The sequence below is a fragment of the Gopherus flavomarginatus genome, chromosome 7 (genome assembly GCF_025201925.1).
Source record: "Gopherus flavomarginatus isolate rGopFla2 chromosome 7, rGopFla2.mat.asm, whole genome shotgun sequence".
Taxonomy (NCBI): domain Eukaryota; kingdom Metazoa; phylum Chordata; order Testudines; family Testudinidae; genus Gopherus; species Gopherus flavomarginatus.
In genome coordinates, this window is record NC_066623.1 from 62,926,412 (window position 1) to 62,946,959 (window position 20,548).

The following is a 20,548-nucleotide window of genomic DNA, read 5'->3' on the forward strand; positions in this document are numbered from 1 at the left end:
GCTAATTCAGTTCAAACTAAATGGAAGGATAAACAAAAATATATCTGACTAGGGTTTTTTAATACAAAAGGGCTAACATTAAAAACATTAAGGAAATTAGGGAAAGTGGATTGGACTGAAGAACTTGTGGATCTAAAGGCGGAGGAGGCCTGGAATTACTTCAAGTCAAAGTTGCAGAAACTATCAGAAGCCTGCATCCCAAGAAGGGAAAAAATTCATAGGCAGGAGTTGTAGACCAAGCATCTCAGAGAGGTGATTAAGAAAAAGCAGAAAGCCTACAAGGAGTGGAAGATAAGAGGGATCAGCAAGGAAAGCTACCTTATTGAGGTCAGAACATGTAGGGATAAAGTGAGAAAGGCCAAAACCCATGTAGAGTTGGACCGTGCAAAGGGAATTAAAACCAATAGTAAAAGGTTCTATAGCCATATAAATAAGAAGAAAACAAAGAAGGAAGAAGTGGGACTGCTAAACACTGAGCATGGAGTGGAGGTTAAAGATAATCTAAACAGATATTTTGCCTCAGTCTTTAATGAGACAAATGAGGAGCTTAGGGATATTGGTAGGATGACAAATGGAAATAAGGATATGGAGGTAGATATTGTGATGGGTTGGATCACAGAAACCCCCTTGGGGCTGCCAACTGATGTGTCAAGACTACTTTTGCCCTTTCCCCTGCCAGCTTGGGACTCCAGCACTCTGTCTTGTTGAGCCAGACATGCCAGTTTGCTCCAGCACAGACCCAGGGTCTGAACTGTGTGCCCCACAGCTGCAGACTTAACTGATGTTTAAGAAGGCAACTTAATAAGTGTTCCTGTCTTTAACACTCAGATGCCCAACTCCCAATGGGGTCCAAACCCTGAATAAATCCGTTTTACCTTGTATAAAACTTATAGAAGGCGAACAATTTGAGTTTACTCTGTAGAACACTGATAGAGAGAGAGATGCACAGCTGTTCCCCCTCTCCCCCAGGTATTAATACATACTCTGGGTTAATTAATAAGCAAATGGTGATTTTATTAAATACGGAAAATAGGATTTAAGTAGTTCCAAGTAATAGCAGATGAACAAAGTGCATTACCAAGCAAAATAAAATAGAACATGCAAGTCTGTGTCTAAAAACTGAATACAGATAAAAACCTCGCCCAGTAAGCTTCCTTTTACAGACTAGCCTCCTTCTAATCTGAGTGCAGCAATCACTCTCACTCCCGGGTCACTGTCCTTTGTTCCAATTTCTTTTAGGAATCCTTTGGGGTGGAGAGGCTGTCTCTTTAGCCAGCTGAAGAAAAAATGGAGTGGTCTCCCACAGGCTTAAATAGACTCTCGTGAGTGGAGACCCCCTCCTCTCTCCTATGCAAAGTCCAACTCCAAGATGGAGTCACATGGGCAAGTCATATGTCCATGCATGACTCCGTTTTTACAGGCAGTAGCCATTGCTTACCTGCTACCTTGAACGTCCTCATGTAGACTTCTTACGTGGTTTGGAGCCTTCCAAGGTCCATTGTCACTTAAGTGCTTGATTGGGCACTTAATTTGCACAATCCTTCTCAAGAAGATGACCAAATGCTTTACAAAGGCTACTTAAAAATCAAGCCAGTACACAGCCAATATTCATAACTTTGAATACAAAAATGCTATATTCATACAAATAGGATTAATAGATTCAGTAGATCATAACCTTTACATAGATATATTACATGCCATATGTAGCATAAAACATTCTAGTTATGTCATATATACATTCATAAACATATTTGCATAAAGCCTTATGGGGGGCACCGTCACAGATATTACCACATCCGAGGTAGAAGTCACACTCAGACAGCTTAATGGGACTAAATTGGGGGGCCAAGATAATTTTCATCCAAGATTATTAAAGGAACTGGCAGATGAAATTGCAAGCCCATTAGCAAGAATTTTTAATGAATCTATAAACTTGGGTTGTACCATATGACTGGAGAATTGCTAACATCAGGGCTGGCTTTAGGCCGATTCACCTGATTCCTTTTTAATTTTTACTCACCCGGCGGTGCTCTGGGTCTTTGGCGGCATTTCAGCGGCGGGTCCTTGAGTGCCACCGAAGACCCAGAGCGAGTGAAGAACCTGCTGCCGAAGTGTCGCCGAAGACCTGAAGTGCTTCCAGGTGAGTACAAATCGGGCCCCGCACTTGCTAAAGCTGGCCCTGGGTAACATAGTTCCTGTTTTTAAGAAAGAAAAAAAAATAGTGATCTGGGTAACTACACACCTGTTAGTTTGAAATCTGTAGTATGCAAGGTCTTGGAAAAAAATTTGAAGGAGAAAGTAGTTAAGGACATTGAGGTCAATGGTAATTGGGACAAAATACAACATGGTTTTACAAAAGGTAGATCGTGCCAAACCAACCTGATCTCCTTCTTTGAGAAGGTAACAGATTTCTTAGACAAAAGAAATGCAGTGGATCTAATTTACCTCAATTTCAGTAAGGCATTTGATATGGTTCCACATGGGGAATTATTAGCTAAATTGGAAAAGATGGGGATCAATATGAAAATTGAAAGGTGGATAACGAACTGGTTAAAGGGGAGACTACAACGTGTTGTACTGAAAGGTGAACTGTTGGGCTGGAGGGAGGTTGCTAGTGGAGTTCCTCAGGGATCGGTTTTGGGACCAATCTTATTTAATCTTTTTATTACTGACCTTGGCATAAAAAGTGGGAATGTGCTAATAAAGTTTGTGGATGACAAAGATGGGAGGATACAGAAAAGGACTGAGATATCATACAGGAAGATCTGGATGACCTTGTAAACTGGAGTAATAGTAAAAGGATGAAATTTAATAGTGAAAAGTACAAGGTCATCCATTTAGGGATTAATAACAAGAATTTTTGTTATACGATGGGGACACATCAGCTGGAAGTAACAGAGGAGGAGAAGGACCTTGGAGTATTGGTTGATCACAGGATGACTGAGCCGCCAATGTGATATGGCTGTGAAAAAAGCTAATGCGGTCTTGAGATGCATCAGGCGAGGTATTTCCAGTAGAGATAAGGAGGTGTTAGTACCATTATACAAGGCACTGGTGAGAGCTCATCTGGAATACTGTGTGCAGTTCTAGGTCTCCCGGTTTGAATTCATCCTTCTTAAACATGGAACAGGTACAGAGAAGGGCTACTAGGATGATCCAAGGAATGGAAAACCTGCCTTATGAAAGGAGACTCAAAGAGCTTGGCTTGTTTAGCCTAACCAAAAGAAGGTCGAGGGGAGATATGATTGCTCTCTATAAATATATCAGATAGATAAATACCAGGGAGGGAGAGGAATTATTTAAGCTCAGTACCAGTTTGGACACAAGAATAAATGGATATAAAGTGGCCATCAGGAAGTTTAGATTTGAAATTAGACAAAGGTTTCTAACCATCAGAGGAGTGAAGTTCTGGAACAGCCTTCCAAGGAGAGCAGTAGGGGCAGAAGACATATCTGGCTTCAAGACTAAGCTTGATAAGTTTATGGAGGGGATGGTATGATGAGATATCAATTAATTGCCAAAATTAGGCTCTTTGACTATTAGCAGTAAATATGTCCAATGTTCTGTTAGATGGGTTTGGGTCTGAGTTACTACAGAGAATTCTTTCCTGGGTGTCTGGCTGGTGAGTCTTGCCCACATGCTCAGGGTTTAACTGATCACCATATTTGGGGCCGGGAAGGAATTTTCCTCCGGGGAGATTGGCTGAGGCCCTGGGGGGTTTTCGCCTTCCTCTGCAGCATGGGACATGAGTCACTTGCTGGAGGATTCTCTGCACCTTGAAATCTTTAAGCCACGATTTGAGGACTTCAGTAGCTCAGACGTAGGTTAGGGGTTTGATACAGGAGTGCGTGAGTGAGATTCGGTGCTGCGTTGTGCAGGAGGTCAGACTAGACAATCATCATGGTCCCTTCTGACCTTAAAGTCTATGATTCTATGAACTGCATCACAACAGGGAACTCTGGATTACAGCCACGAAGAGCATTCATTGTAACCTTTCTTTTTTGTTGGTTTAGAAACAAAGAGTGTCCCACATGTCGTAAAAAGCTTGTTTCTAAAAGATCACTGAGACCAGATCCAAATTTTGATGCCCTCATCAGTAAAATTTACCCAAGTCGTGATGAATATGAGGCTCATCAAGAGAGAGTTCTGGCAAGGATCAGTAAGCACAATAACCAGCAAGCTCTGAGCCACAGCATTGAGGAAGGATTAAAGATTCAAGCAATGAACAGGTATGGGGCTCTAAAGGTAGGTTGTTCATGTTATTGTAACATTAACTTAAAAATTCAAAGCAAACTAAACCATAAAAACTTTGAGTGCTTAATCACGTCGATTCCATTCTAGGTGTGCGCATGCCCATGTGTGCAGCCATCGGAGATTTTTGCCTCAGTGGTATCTGTAGAGTCGGCTGTAGCGCCGTCTGGATATCCGCACCCATGCGTCGGTATATTAGGTGCTGCTGGCCCTATACCCTCTCAGTTCCTTTTTACCGCCCATAGTGGTTAGTTGCAGCGCCTTTCCCTTGCCTCACAAGGGCTAGTGGTTCTTCAGTTCAGTCTTTGAGCGTTAAAGCTTTGTAAACAGTTTCTTTACAGTCGTTAGTTAATAAGTAGTTTTTAAGTAGTGTAGTTAGAGATCGAGTCCCAGCAGGGACTTCCCCCCAGGTGGGACATGCCCTGATCTCTGGGTTTTAAGCCCTGCTCTGACTGTAACAGGTCTGTGCCTGTTCGTGACCCCCATAGCAGCTGCCTCAAATGCTTGGAGGAATCACATGTGAAGGAGAAGTGTTGCATCTGTAAGAACTTTTGTCCCACAACTCAGAAAGAGCGAGACATCTATTTGAGGGCCCTCCTCCTGGAGGCTGTTCCTGTCTGGAGTCCAAGCCTTCCTGGCCAGACTCTGTCCCGAGCACCTCAGCCTTGGTGCACAGCGCACCTCGCTGGCAGCAGTGTCTAAGAAGAGGTAAAAGAAGTGACTCCCTGGCACCAAGAAGAAGGGCAAAGGACCCAGTTCAGTCTGACAGCCCACACCAGAGCCACATGGGGATGTCCCCTCCAGTGGGGCCCTCTAGCTCTCACAGTGATTTGCCTCTGATTCCAGGAGGTGGTAGGGCACCCAGACTGGTGGCAGTGACTATGCCTTCCTGGCGCATAGAGCGCAGAGGCCTCTACCAACACCTCCAGCACCATGTGTGTCACAGGTCATGGCAAAGGCTTCCAGTGAGGGCAAGTGAGCCATAAAGACCCCCAAGAGGGCGGGCAAACGATGCCATTCTCTGGAAACAAGACAGCGCTCTCCGTCTCAGCACCCCAGGTCTCTGTCTTCTGTGGGGCATCCTACATTGCCAGCACCATGCTCATGGTCTCCCCTCTTGATGCAGGTTGCCTAGAAGAAGGCATCAGTCATTGTATTGCCAGCACCAATCATCCTCCCGCCAGCTGTCTCCTTGCCGCAGATCCCCACGGTGGGAGCAGTCCCCCCCAACCTGAGCACTGATCCTCCTACTCGAGGCACCGGTCTCCTCCGGCAATGGTTAGCCATGAGATGCAAGCTTCAATGGCCCCTCCGTGATCACTGGAAGGTGTTTCCTCTGGTTTCAGAAACGGAAATAAGTCCTTCACCACAACTGCATCCGTGCCCTCTGCGATGCTGTCGTGGCAGCAGGCCGGTGACCAGCACAATGGCCCTACTAGAGCACGTGGGGCTTGCCTGTGATGCCGATGCCTCAGTCAGTCCATTCCTCAGCGACCATCTCAGAGCAACAACTACTGGCTCTGGCAGCACCAAGCTCAGTATGCGAGGCACAGTCGGAGGCTGGGATAGAGGAGCAAGCGCTTACCCCGAAACCCTCTTTTGTCATGGAGGATGATCCCTCAGGGCCTCCCCCAGGGACCCAGTCTTCATCCTCATCCCCGGATGAGGTGGTGGTGAGCCTCTCCTGCACCAGCCCGCCAGACAACTTCAAAGAACATCAGGCCCTGCTTCGTGGGGTGGCTACGAACTTAGGCTTGGAAGTGGAGGAGATGGCCAAACAGGCAGACACCCTGTTCAATGTGCTCTCAGCTTCTAACCCCATCCATGTTGTGCTACCAGTACACGATGGGGTCCTAAAAATAGCAAAAGCCCTTTGGCAAATTCCTTCTTCCATCCTTCACACCTCCAAGAATGCTGAGGAAAAAATATTTCCTCCAGGCCAAAGGGTTTGAATATTTGTATAACCACCCTCCTCTGGGCTTGCTGATAGTCGGTGGCCAACTAGAAGGATAGATAAGGGCAAACCAGTTTGGCCCTCAAGAATAAAGAGGCCAAGACACTGGACCTTTTTGGGAGAAAGATTTATTTGACAGTCAGCCTTCACTTCTGGGTGGCCATCCATCAGGCTGTCTTGGGGGAAGTATAACTTCAATCTATGGGACTTCCTCCATAAATTCAAGGACTCACTGTCCCAGGACTTGGCCCAGGAATTCAGGGCCCTGGTGGAGGAAGATGGATGCAAGGTGCTCCGTCCAAATGGCGTGGGATGTGGACCATTCAGCAGCTACGGTGGTTGCATTGGCGGTGGTCATGAGGAGCAGCTCTTGGCTTCAGACCACGGGCCTGTCCCAGGAGATGCAGGCCTCGATCCAGGATCTTTTCTTTGATGGGAATGGGCTCTTCGCAGAACAGATTGACCTGAGGCTGCATGGACTGAAGGACACTTGGGTCACCCTTCGCTTGCTGGGTCTGCATATGCTGCAGTCGATGAGGAAGCAGTTCCAGCCACTCCCACCGCTAAGGCCTTGGCAGCCTCGACAGGGGCCTGCAAGGAGAAGGGATAGAGACACAAGATTTGGTCATTGCTGCCTTTCCTCTTCCCACTTCCCTGTGCAATCTGGCCCATTGAAGCCTCTCAGGGTGAGAAGTGCTTGTTTTGAGGGTGTACTTGAGAGCGATACCCCAGTCAACTCCCTGGATCTACATTGTTCTTTCCTCAATCATCATTGTCCCTACCATTCAGCCTGGTCACGGGTCACCTCAGACCATTGAGTGCTAGACACTGTATCTCGGGGCTACACCCTGCAATTCTCGGCCACTCCCCCGCCTCCCCTGTCTCTCTTCAGGCACCCGTCTCACAAGCAGCTCCTCATTCAAGAAGTTGAGAACCTCATGCAACTGGGGGCAGTGGAGGAGGTCTCCTGGGATGTGAGGGGAAAAGGATTCTGACTCCTGCTGTTTCCTATCTCTGAAAGCGAAAAGGGGTCTAAGACCCATTCTGGACCTGCAGCACCTCAATAAGTTGCTCAAAAACTTGAAGTTACACATGGTCTCCCTGGCCTCCATCATCCCCTCCCTGTATCTGGGAGACTGGTACGCCATCCTCGATCTGAAGAATGCCTATTTCCATGTCTGCATCTTCCAAGGTCACAGACAATTCCTCCATTTTGTGGTGGGCGGGCACCATTTCCAGTTCATGGTGCTGCCCTTTGGCCTCTCATCTGCCTCGAGGGTGTTTACAAAATGCATAGCACTAGTGGCTGCTTACCTCAGGCTCTGAGCAGTTCAGGTCTACCCATATCTCGATGGTTTGCTCATCAAGGGCAGATCTCGGGAACAGGTGCAAAGAAGCCTCGATCTGGTTCATTCCATCCACCGCAACCTGGGCCTGTTGGTAAACAAAAAGAAATTGATCTTAAGGCTGGTGCAATGAATAGAGTTTATTAAGGCTGTTCTCGACTCCACAGGAGCCAGAGCCTTCCTTCCGAAGATGCATTTTCAGGCTAAAACTACCCGCTCACCACTGCTCACACCTGCCTGCAGTTGTTGGGCCACATGGCTGCATGTGCGTACATGGTCCAGCATGCCCAGATCCATCTCCAGCCAATGCAGAAGTGGTTGGCATCGGTCTCCATCCCTAATAGATGTGACCTAGACAAGGTGGTCAGGGTGCTAGTTCACATCTAATCGTTCCTGGATTGGTGGCTGAGCCCTGAATTGGTGTTGGAGGAAGTTCCCTTCGCAACCCCTGACCCTGGTTTCTGATGCCTTAGACCTGGGTTGGGAAGCCCACCTGGGCGAGCTCAGCACACAAGGCCGCTGGTTGTGGGATGATCTGTCCCTCCACATAAACATCGGGGAGCTCAAAACAGTTCGCCTGGCCTGCCAGGCTTTCCTGCCTCAAGTGAAGGGCAAGGTGTTGCAGGTCCTGACAGACAATACCGCAATGATGTATTATATCAACCAGTAGGGCGGAGCCAGGTCATCAGCCCTTTGCCAAGAAGGACTTGTAGGGCTTTTGTTTGCGGCATGCCATCTATCTGGTGACCGCGCATCTGCCCAGGGCCAAGAACGTGGTAGCACATCACCTTAGCAGGACCACCTTGTCTCACCATGAGTGGTCAATTCACCTGGAGGTGGTCAATGTGATCTTCCAGAGGTGGGGACCCCCCCAGGTGGATCTGTTCACATCTCATCAGAACAGGAAATGTCCCTTGTTCTGGGGACTGGATAAGGGCTCCCTGTCAGACGCCTTTCTGTTCCCATGGTTGAGGGCTCTGATGTACGCCTTCCCACTGGTGCTGCTAATCCACAAGGTTCTTATGAAGATCAAATAGGACAAAGAGAAAGTGATCCTGATTGCTGCTGAGGCCACGCAGGAGCTCTAGTTCGGCATGCTGATGCACCTTTTGGTAGCTGCCCCACTGCAGCTCTCCTCTGGCCAGACCTGCTGTCCCAGAACCACGGCCGTCTTCTGCAGCTGAACCTGGTGGCACTGCACTTGACAGCATGGCTTCTGCATGGCTAAATGCTGAGGAATGGGAATGCTTAGCCTGGGTCCAACAGGTCTTGTTGGGTAGCAGAAAGCCCTCCACCAAAGCAACCTACCTGGTCAAGTGGAAAAAGTTTGTGCTGGGCCTCAGACTGGGGTTTCCAGGCTGAGCAGTCCTCGCTGTGGGTGATCCTGGACTATCTTCTACACCTCAAGCTCCAGGCATTGTCCCTGTAATCGATCAAAGTCCACTTGGCCACTATTTCAGCTTTCCACACTCCACTCCAGGGCAGGTTGGTCTTCGCTCATGACATGACCGGTCCGGTTTTTGAAAGGTGTGGAGCGTTTCTACCCACATGTCAGGGATCCCGTCCTTCCCTGGGACCTGAATCTCATGCTGTTGTGGCTCATGGGTCCTCCCTTAGAGCCTCTAGCTCCTGCCCCCTTCTCCTCCTCTTCTGGAAAGTTTTTCTTCCCTGGTTGCAGTAATGTCCACCCGTAGGGTCTCTGAGATCAAGGCACTTACTTCAGAGCCACCCTATATCATGTTCTACAAAGACAAGGTCCAACTGCATCCGCATCCTGCATTCCTGCTGAAGGTAGTTTCACAGTTTCATACTGGTCTAGATGTATACTTATCTATCTTCTTTCCAAAGCCTCATAAATTGAGAGAAGAGTGCAGATTGCATGCCCTGGACATCAGGAGGGTGCTTGCCTTCTACGTCAACAGGACCAAGCGGTTTTTTAAGTCAACACAGTTGTTTGTTGTGGTGGCAGACAGGATGAAAGGTCACCCAATGTCTGTGCAGAGGATTTCCTCCTGGATCATAACCTGCATCCATTACTGCTATGACCTGGCAAAAGTGCCTCCATGGGGTCTGCAACTGCCCATTTGACTTGGGCGCAGGCATAGTTGGCAGCCTTCCTAGCCCAGGTGCCGATTCAGGATATCTTGCAGGGCCGCTCTCTGGTAATCTATCCACCTGTTTACATTTCATACGCTCACCCAGTAAGCCCGAGCTGATGCTAGCTTTGGTAGAGTTGTGTTGCAAGCCACGCAGCTGTGAACTCCGAGCCTGCCACCAGGGATACTGCTTGTGAGTTGCCTAGAATGGAACTGACATGAGCAAGCACTCTAAGAAGAAAAAAGTTACCTACCTTTTGTAATTGTTGTTCTTAGAGATGTGTTGCTCATGTTCATTCCATTACCCACCCTCCTGCCCCTCTGTTGAAGTTGTTGGAAAGAAGGCACCGAGAGGGCGCAGGGTTGGCAGCACCTAATATACCAATGCATGGTATGTTAAGAGGGTGCTGCAGCCGACCTTACAAATACTGTTGAGGCAAAAGTCTTTTGCCATGCACGTAGGCTTACACACACCTAGAATGGAATGGACATGAGCAACACATTTCGAAGAACAACAGTTATGAAAGGTAGGTAAGCGTTTTTTCCAGATACTTTTTATCAAAGTCTTAAATTTAAATTTCCTACCTTTTGACCAGCAATTTGAGTTCCTGTATCACATCCCAAACTCTCCATGACAGCCAAATATTGGGCTTCACAAACTAGTGATTGTATTGTGTGCAAAAGATGGACATCACAGTAAGAACCCGCTTGCAAATCAGTAAAAGTATAGGCATTGCAGCATTTTTACTTGATCATACAGATTCTCAAATGATACAATACAGTGAAATCTGTACAAAGAATCACCCCTTTTGGGCAACCTTGTGTCTGAAGAGAACACCTCTAAGGTACATCTAGATGTTTTAGAATATAATTCTGCTCTGTGTTTATTGAAGGTTTGCCCCCCCTGCCCCCACCTTGTTAATTTGCTAGTTTTATCAGTTCTTCGATTGGTCCCGTAGAATGAAAAGCATGTCCTACCATAATGTCTCTACAGTTTAATAATATTGCATAATTTTGATAACGTTTTGTTTTGCAAAATTATACTTGACCTGGGATAAGGGATTTTGTTCTGGTTGGGTAAGTAAAATCTCATTAGTAGGGATTTTTGTTCTTGGTTGTCTACTGTCGTGGGGGATGAGGGTAAACGGGCAAATAAATCTTGCATTTGGACTAGGATATCTTAATGACAATTTATTTTGCAAGGCTGAAAGGCATACATAGAATTTCTCAGCTTGCTATAGCACTATATTTAAGCCTAAAAGAGAAACAATTTGTATAAATAAATTATAGAATAAAATATGCTTGAAATTCACACTGGTGGTACAGATATGATTACTCTTTCACAGTGCTCAAAGTAACTAATATGGTGGCATACATATGGGATCATATTCAGATAAAAGAATTAAGAACAGGGTGGCATAAATCAATTGTAGCTCATTAATATTTTGCCAGTGCATTATTAAATCTAATACAATTAGATAGTATACAGTGTCCTTTACAGGTTGCTCAGTTTTCCACTCTGTCGTGGATGGGAAGATGCAAGTACACTATTCTGATATATAACAATTTTACCTAAAGAGTGTGTGTTGCTAGGAAACATAGTAATGTAGAGAAAAGAACCTGCAATCTTGTGTGAAAATAATTATTGACCTGTGTTCCCAAAAGCCTTCTGCTACAATAAATTTTTGGAAAAATATAAGTTATTAAACTGTATGGGATATTTCTATAAGAATCTATTTCAGAATTTATACTTTTTAAAACACAGTTTTTCATGTGTAAAATATGCATGCAAAGAAAAGAAAATCCTTATAGTTTCAGTGCCAGAACAAAATCAGCATAGTCGCTGTATAGAAAAGAATGTTAGAAAAATTCATTGTTGTTGAACATGTAACTGATAATTGCTATGAAATGTTGGTGCCTTCAAATATGCTAACTGTATCACCCTTTTGTGTGTGATTGATTATAGACAATTGAAAAGAAATTGTTTGAGAGAGACTGTGTGAACCAGCATGTGAAAATTTAAAGAAATTTTATTAATTCTGAATGCTGATTAGCTGCTGAAGAGATCACTTTTATTTACCAGGCTACAACGAGGCAAGAAACAACAGATTGAGAATGGCAGTGGAGCAGAAGATAATGGTGACAGTTCACACTGTAGCAATGCTTCGACACATAGCAATCAGGAAGCAGGGCCTAGTAACAAAAGAACCAAAACATCAGATGATTCTGGGCTAGAATTGGACAATAACAATACGACTGTGGCAATAGACCCAGTAATGGACGGTGCTAGTGAAATAGAGCTAGTCTTCAGGCCCCATCCTACACTCATGGAGAATGATGACAGTGCACAGACCAGGTAAGTATCTTCAACATCTTTTAATCATTTTCTTACTGCTACTTAATATGTTGTTTCTTTTGGCTTTTTAAAAATCAAATGTAGACATTTCTTCTCTAGTTACACCTTGTCCTGTTGAACTGAATGCACTTTCTCCATCCTAAATAGAGTAGCCAATTATTTTTGTTAATATTTTATAGTATCATAGTTTCTTTTAACCCTTTGATTGCAGAAAAAGTTCCTAACAGTTAAGAACACCTCTCTGTTCTTGGTGTGGTATGCTTGGTTGACAGCATTTTAAAACCACAGATGATTTTAGATTCCAGTCCTTCCTCATTCCTTTTGAAAATGTATATAAAAATAAGCCTTATATAGGTGTTAGAGCGTAGCTGAATGGATCAACATGTGAATTCCTTTGTCTTTGGAAATTGGGAAAGAAGAGTGAAGTTTTTCAAAAGTGGCTCAGGAGCATAAGTCCCATTAAAAGTGAATCTCACCCTAAATTCTGTGCAATCCTGTCCAGATCCATGCTCATAAGTTCTGGTATCTGCTGTATGCAGGTTTGTATATTTTTTTCTAGAGTTTCCTGAAATATCTGGCATCTGCTTTCTTATTCCTCTTCAGCACAAGAGCTTTCTCATGGGTTCTAGAAGTACAACATCCTAGGTCGTTCGGCACTTTTGAAAATCTCACTCTTTTTGGTTTAGATTTCCAGAGAACAAGGAGTCAATGAAGAGTAGCTGGGGCAAGGAAAGTGGTCACAGAGCATGCCAAGTATCCAATTCTTGTCCACTGAATTGATGTCACACATCTGTGTTCAGAGGATTGAGCAGTCCTTAATATTTACTTTTTTTAAAAACGTCTCACATGATCAGTTCAGGCAGATGACAAGTAGTAATATTTCCTATCCACAAATAGAGTGGGAGTCTGTGGAAGAGGAGGTTGAGAGAGGTGTGAGGACTTCTTTTCTTGCTTAGTAAATTGCTTCTTTTGTATCTTGAGTGAAAACATTGAGGCACTCTGTACTCTTCACATACAAGTTTGTTTACTTTTACATATGAAGCTTATCTAGTGCCTTTTTCTGCACAACTGATTCAGATATGTTTGGTTGTCTTTCTTGATACTGTTGCAGATATATAAAGACCTCGGGTAATGCCACAGTTGATCACTTGTCTAAGTACCTAGCTGTGAGGTTGGCTTTGGAGGAACTTCGGAGCAAAGGAGAGTCAAACCAGATGAATCTTGACACAGCCAGTGAGAAGCAGTACACAATTTACATTGCTACGGCCAATGGCCAGTACACTGTGAGTAGTTGATCTGGTTGATACTCTAATTTAGAAATGTTTAGACCCAACAATACTATAACTTGAAGGCACAATGGATTTGTTATCCTATTGCAATTGGTTTGGATTCTGTCCATAAATTGGTCTATGGATTGTATTCATAATCCATTTTTAAAAGCATAGCACCAGCATTATTTGCTGACATTTTAGACAAAAGTCTATTCTGTGGCGATTGCATACAGCAAAAGCATTGATAATAGAAAAGGAGTGGGATGTAAATGTGTGGATGGGCACAATCCCCTGAGCTGGGGTAAATGGTGTGGCTCCATTAACATCACTGGGATTTTACCAATTTATGCCAGCTGAAGATCTTGCTCTTGATTTTACAGGTAAAAATTTAGGAGGAAGAGAGTGGTACTTTGATTTGAGGACTTGCTTATTGAGAATGATCTTCATTGCCCAAGGGTGGTAGCACTTTCTAGGCAAATTCAGACTGGCTTTTTATCAGTAGGAACATATCTATTGATATAAAGTCAAATTCACACACAAGTAGTATTTCAGACAGGCAAATATTAAATGAGCACAATCCACAAAAATTCAGTCAAGATACAATACAGTCGTTAGCGAGATGAATACTCACTATCACTAGCTATTTTACATTCCTGCCAGTCTTACTAATTCAAGAAAGGTTTAGAGATTTTGCTGGTTAAAAAGTGAAATACATTGGACTTCAGCCCCAAGTCCCACCCCATCCCACCTCCCATTTGCTGGGAGAGGGGCAGCAGTGCACATACTCTGGGGATGCCTCAATTTCCTTTCTAGGGCAATCTGTAGTCATGTTTGAAAGATATATTTTTGAAAAATATTTTTGAAGATTTTCAGGCATATTAGTGGATAATCCCCTGACTGATAACTGGGAGATGCATACTCTACTGCCAGTAGCACCTGATACCATAAAGTTGTTCAAAAGCTGCATTAGCAGAGACCCAGCAAGGTGGCTGCAAGACGCCAGGTCCAGTAGGAAACAAAGAGAAGAGGCAGCTTGGCTCACTGCATTTTAGCTGTTCATAAAGTCAGACTGTTGGTAGGGAAGCTGAGGCCTGACCTCAGGTCTTGGTGCGTAAATTTAAAGTGAAACTTGGAGCTTATTTCTTTGCTTTCAAGGTCCTGTATAGTTCTCTCCCTCCTTACTTATCCACCTATGTTGCTCTGCACATCATGCAGGCTTCTCCATCCATCAGTGATGCCAACCCCTCTACACATCATTTGTCTGCTTCTCCCAAAAACCCACCACCATACACCCAACACACCAAAAATTCATTGTTCCAGTAACAGTTTGGATATATCGGGATGACAGTCATCCTCTGATCACCTTGCTGCTTGTTGATTCTTCTTGCCACTATCCTTGTCTATTTGTTTTTCTTGTTAGCTTGCAAGCTCTTAAGAAAAGAGATCACAATTTCTTGTGTTTGGAAAGCAGCTAGCACATTGGTTGGAGCTACTGAGCGGGGTCGGGTAGAAATACCCTCCCCCCTTGCAAATAAAAGCATAATAAATGAAAGAGTGGTGATCCGCATAGTTAAGCTCACTGGATTATAATGAGCAGCAGATAAGCAACCAGAAACACTGATAACATATTTAACAACAGGAAATATCTATTAACTGCAGCCAGAACCACAGGAGACTTGTGTTCTGTAAATGTTCCTCCCTAAGTCTACTGCAGGGTTTTCACAGTAACCAGATTGTAGTGACAGGACCATCAGAAGTTCATAGCGAGTTGACAGAAAATATATTTTCAGAACTGTTGGTTTTTTCTCCTCCTTTAGGTATTGAATGGTTCCTTTTCCTTGGAGCTGGTCAGTGAGAAGTACTGGAAAGTGAACAAACCCATGGAGCTCTACTATGCACCAACAAAGGAACATAAATAAGCTTTGAGAGAAGGTTTGGAGAGAGGACTCTAACTTTTATAGCTATGATTTCTTCAATATTAAGGAGGCACCACCATCATCTTCATGGACAGTACTTGGGATGTCTTCAGACTACTCACCAAGCCTACTTCTTACAATTAGACAGTATTCTGGGTTTTATTTTTAATTTAATATTTTTTTCCCAGGGGACTGAATAACCTTTCCAGTGCATTCCATTGTTGTTATCAAAGATATGCTTTTTTTTTTTTTATTCCCAGCTTATGATATCAGATCAAGCAAAGGTTCCAGCGTGAAATGTTTTAACTTAGCAGACCAACAGCTTTTCCTGGACTAATATGCTTGATACGATTATACCAGCCCTTAGATGAAATAGTGATGGTCTAAAGTAGTCAATAGTAGCAGCTGTTGTGGGAGTATGGTAATAGTGGTGATTTGCCAATTACTGTCACTATAAAAGATGTTGAAGAATTCAGTTCTGATAACAGCATACCATTTTGGTTTCAAGGTATTTACAGTAGTAATCTGATTCCTTGAAAGACTTGGATTATTGGTAATAGTCCAGGTAAGGTTTAGTTTTCAGTAGACCAAGATGAAGGCTTAAGGGAAAAAGTTCTGACACTTTAAAAAATCTTGCTATCTGCTGGATTTCATTAATTTTCAGTATCAGAAAAAATATATATATTTAAAAAAAAAAAGGAATTTTTTTTTCTGGGCATAATATCACAGTCCCTGTGCACTCTCTAATATCTGGTCTTTGACTCCTGTTGCAGAATTATCCTGTGCACATGTGCGTGGCCGATAACATTTATTGTACAAAATCTTCTCGGACAATTTAAAAGTCCTGCTATATCAAGTGTAATGGCAGACTATTGGGGAAGTATCATAGACTTTGCTGTAAAGGATTCTCTTTCTTGGAAATATTTTGCAACAAAAATCCCCTTTTAAAATGCCAGCAGGATGGCATTGTGTTGCAGCAAGAGTATCTTATTTTTTAGCACTCTATCCACACTACTTGTGAGCTATAACTGTGGTTCATCACTGAGGGACAGAACTGCTTCAACTACAAACTGTTCTAAGTATTCTGTTTTAGTCAAAACTTTAACAAATATGACTTAGCACTTTGGAAGAAAATGTGTTAGTACTTGACAGGTTTACCATTTAGTGTCTTACAGTACTTTTTTTTTGTTTGTTTTTTTAAAACTTGGCAGTTGACTGCTGGGTGAAGCTTTGCATTTAGAGTTCATCTGCATGTTAAACAGGTGAGTGTTTGTTTTGGTGTGAACCCTGCCTTCACCTAGTGGGGATGCTTTGCTGCAGCTAAAGAGAATTCTCAACGTTAGGGAAATGGCATAGTGATGTTCTCTTTGCTCTAAGGTTTTATCAGTACAGCCTTCCTGTCTTTGCAGTTTGGATGCTGTAAGTGAAAAGACCCTTAAAGTAGTTGAGGAATATTACACTTGGTCTACTCCCTTCTTGTCTTGCTCACAGTTAAGATGGATGAGTTTCTAAAGTACATGGAACTTGTACACTTTCAAATCCCTAGGTTTCTGTTGGGAAAGGAACAAGCCTTCCATTACTCCTTGTCATTCAAGTCTAACATTTGTAAATATGTCCATTTTGACAACTGTTTTGGGTCAGTTTCATCTCTATATGAAAAATTCATAGGTTTCTTGAATAACTTTTAATATTTCTTTTTGGTATCTAAAATGTTTTTACTACTCTTTTTGTAATATGTGCCATGAAACTGACATTTCCAGTCACCAAGCATAGTGGAGGGTGAGGGTTGATTTTTCAAATGTTGTTTTATTCAGTATTACTTGGTGTAATGTTCAATTGTATAGATTACTAGTGCATGTCCACTAAATATAATCCTGTTTGTGATACTTAGATTTTATGGGGAAACTTCTAGGTTAGCTGCAGCAGAATGACAAATTCCCAGTATGATATCTAAGAATGTTTAAGGAGCAAAGGAGGTATTGTGAAGCTGAGCTGTGTCTGTCTAGAGAATGTCTTTTTTTTTGTCCGCAGTTTAAAAAAGCGTGGAAGAATGTGAAACTTATTTTCATGTCATAGTGAATTTACTGAATATTTATGTTCTTTAAAAATATATATTATGTAGGTGTTTGATTATACCATTGATGCACTGACTTTAGTGCTATAAACAATTTTACTTTTCAAAACTACTTTCGTATTGCCTTCCTGTTGAGCTAGATCCTCATTTTTGGTACCTTGTGCTTGTTAGGTATGGTAAATTGAACAGTTATAATATCTGAAACTAAAGTCATACCTAACATCTCACATTTGTGACAATAAAGCAAAAATCCTGTGAACAGTACTGGAAATTCAGTCACTTCCTATTACAGTCTACAAAAGAAACCATTTGCATTATAAAGCCACTAGTCTAGCACTGTCTAACAACACTATCATATCTGCAGTTTTCTCAATAGAGGCTGAGAGATACATCTGCTTTCTGGATACACATGCCAACACCACAAAGTGGAATCTGGTGCCTCAGACCTGTTCTCTTCCTCCCCACCCCAAACTTGTAAGGCCCATTGAAATCAGTTGAAAAATTCTCATTTACTTGAGTGGGATTTGCATCAGGGCCTTAGAATGGGCTGTGCATGTGTAATAACACTAGCTAATGTCAAACTTTTTCAGTGGCCATGGCACGTATAACAAGTTATTCTGTTGGGTGGGACACAGAATAATTGTCATGCAAACGGTTATATGAAAAGAAGACTGTTGGTTTGGCGTGCCCTATTTGGGAACCCCAGCAAAATCAGTTACTAAGCATGGTGATTTACATGTGTGCTAATCACCTTCCCAACATAATTGGAGACAGAAGACTTGGAATATGTGAAGTAGGATCATAGCATTACATACTGAATGGGGTTGAACTTTTATAAAAATATGCAGTGTCAATTTTTGTTAAGTTTTACAAACTGCAGCTATATTTGAGGATAAATGTATTTTAAGATTAGTAGTTTTATCCACTACCAGAAAAGTGGTATTTGATAAAGTCTAAGATGAAACTATCTTGTGCACTCTAAACCTCAGCCCTTCATTATAACTGTAGTGCTGAATCCAAACATTAAGCCATGATTATACTGAATATAAAACAATGTCTCCCTCTCCTTATCCCCTCCATAGAAAAACATAATTAGGATTTCTCTTTCCTCCCACTGTTTAGGGTCAGGAAATGTTTAGGGCTCTTTTGATGAGGAGAAGAAATGTCACACAACTTGTGCGATATAATGGTTTGCAGATGCTTTGTACTTTCAGCTGTCCTCCAACATACATTCTGTGTTATTTAGGTGGTTGTTTTTAAATTATCTATACGAACAATAAAAGTTGGATTTTTGGTAGGTATCTGTGCTGGGACCACATCTGGGATGGTCCAGATCCATTTCTGCAGTACTACTGCCTATCTAGTTATCCTCCATTTTGTATTTGATTTTTCCTTCCAAAATGTAGTACTTTACATTTGTCTTTATTGAATTTCATCTTGTTGATTTCAGACCAATTCTCCAATGACAAGGTTATTTTGAATTCTAATCCTGCCCTCCAAAGTGCTAGCAACCCCTTGCAGCTTGGAGTCATCTGCAGATTCTATAATAATACTCTCCACTTACTTATCCAAGTCATTAATAAAAATATTGAACAAGACCAGACTCAGGGCAGACTCTTTGGAACCCCATTATTTATGTCCTCCCAGGTAAGACAGCAGACTACTGATAACTACTCTTTGAGTATGATCTTTCAACTGGTTGTGCACCCATGTAAAGAGGGGCACGTGTCTCTCCCTTCTGACAGGGCAGGAGGCTGTGCCTCCTCACTGTGTCTCAAGCGAGTGCAGCTCCTAGCTAGTGAATCCACCCTGGTGATTAATCCAAGCAGCACTCCTCAATCAGGGCAGCGAGCAGTTACCAGGCCTGGCTGACAATCAGACCAGGCCTTAATTAGTCTCTCAGCCCCAGTCCCTCAATCAGGGCAATTCACAGGTTATAGCTCAGGCTGAGTCCATGCGATACAGCTCAGCAGTTCAGGGTGGGGAATAAGCTCTCAACTGTGAGCGACAGCAAATGTGCCTGGCGCCATAGCTTTGGCGGGCGCCAGACCAATTCAGGCCTCCTGGTTTCTTAGTGGGGAGATGGCCACCTTCCACAGGTGGGGTGGCTGGGGTAGGGGGATGCAGACCCTCCCTTTTCACTGCATCCCAGCCCAGGGCCTTATTAGTGGTGGGGTAGTTCGCCATTAGGCCAGTGGGAATTTGCCTGCAACATGCTGGCCAGTTCACGATAATTCCACAGCTGAACCTATTTGGCGTCCCTGGGCTCCTTCCTACCCTCCCCAGTTTGGGGCACCTGGTTTCTGGGGTCATCCTTGGTCTCTCCGGGATAAACAGCCAATGGCAGCCCTGGCAGTTCATCGGCATTGCTGGTCTCCAGTAATTCAAATAACTCCTTTGGTCGGGCAGCTGTCTCCTTCAGCTCTGGGCCCTGGCAGCAAGGAAGAAACATCCTGCACCTCTGGCAGCTCTCCCTCTGAGCTGGCCAGAGGGAGGCTGGCCTCTTACAGGCCAGCTTCCTGTCCCGCCCCTCTGCTTCTGGTGGGGTGGCCACATGTGGCCTGGTTCTGCCCACCAGGGAGTGATCTTAGGTCTTTCCCCTTCTGACAGGGCAGGAGGCCACACCTCCATGCTACAACCCACCTTATTTCATTTAGCCAACATTTCCTTAGTTTGCTTAAGAGAATGTTTATGTGAGACTGTGTCAAAAGCCTTACTAAAATCAAGATATCCTGTCTACAAGTTTCCTCCATTAATTAGACCAGTAACCCTATCATAGGCCACATCTATACTACAGCATAAAATCGAAATTATTAAAACCGGTTTTATAAAACTGGTTTTATAAAATCGATTTTACGCGTCCACACTAGGGCACATTAATTCGGTGGTGTGCGTCCATGGTCCTAGGCTACCATCGATTTCCGGAGCGGTGCACTCTGGGTAGCTCAGTAAAAGAATGAGACCAATAACTTCGATTTTCATCCACACTAATCCTAAATCGATATAGTAATATCGATTTTAGGGTTACTCTCGTTGGGGAGGAGTACAGAAATCGATTTTAAGAGCCCTTAAAATCGATTTAAAGTGCCTTGTAGTGTGGACGGGTACAGCGTTAAATCGATTTAACGCTGTAGTGTGGACCAGGCCAAAGAAGGAAACTAGTTTTGCTTTTGTTCTTGACAAATCCAATATTGGCATATATTTATAATCCTATTATTTTTTTTGGAGCTTACAAATTAATCATTTTGTTCTAGGTATCACCATTAGATTGACTGGCCTATGGT

The 20,548-nt window shown here is 43.4% G+C and overlaps 1 protein-coding gene across 1 annotated transcript in view; it reads left to right on the forward strand.

The window, feature by feature from the left end:
- The window catches only part of RNF2 (ring finger protein 2), a 57,701-nt gene extending 40,173 nt beyond the window's left edge, over positions 1-17,528 (forward strand). The window contains exons 4-7 of the mRNA XM_050961468.1: positions 4,014-4,229; positions 11,731-12,003; positions 13,115-13,286; positions 15,092-17,528. Coding sequence (XP_050817425.1) covers positions 4,014-4,229; positions 11,731-12,003; positions 13,115-13,286; positions 15,092-15,193 — 763 coding nt within the window. The 3' untranslated portion in view covers positions 15,194-17,528. The remainder of the gene's footprint in view (positions 1-4,013; positions 4,230-11,730; positions 12,004-13,114; positions 13,287-15,091) is intronic.
- Positions 17,529-20,548: the final 3,020 nt, after the last annotated feature.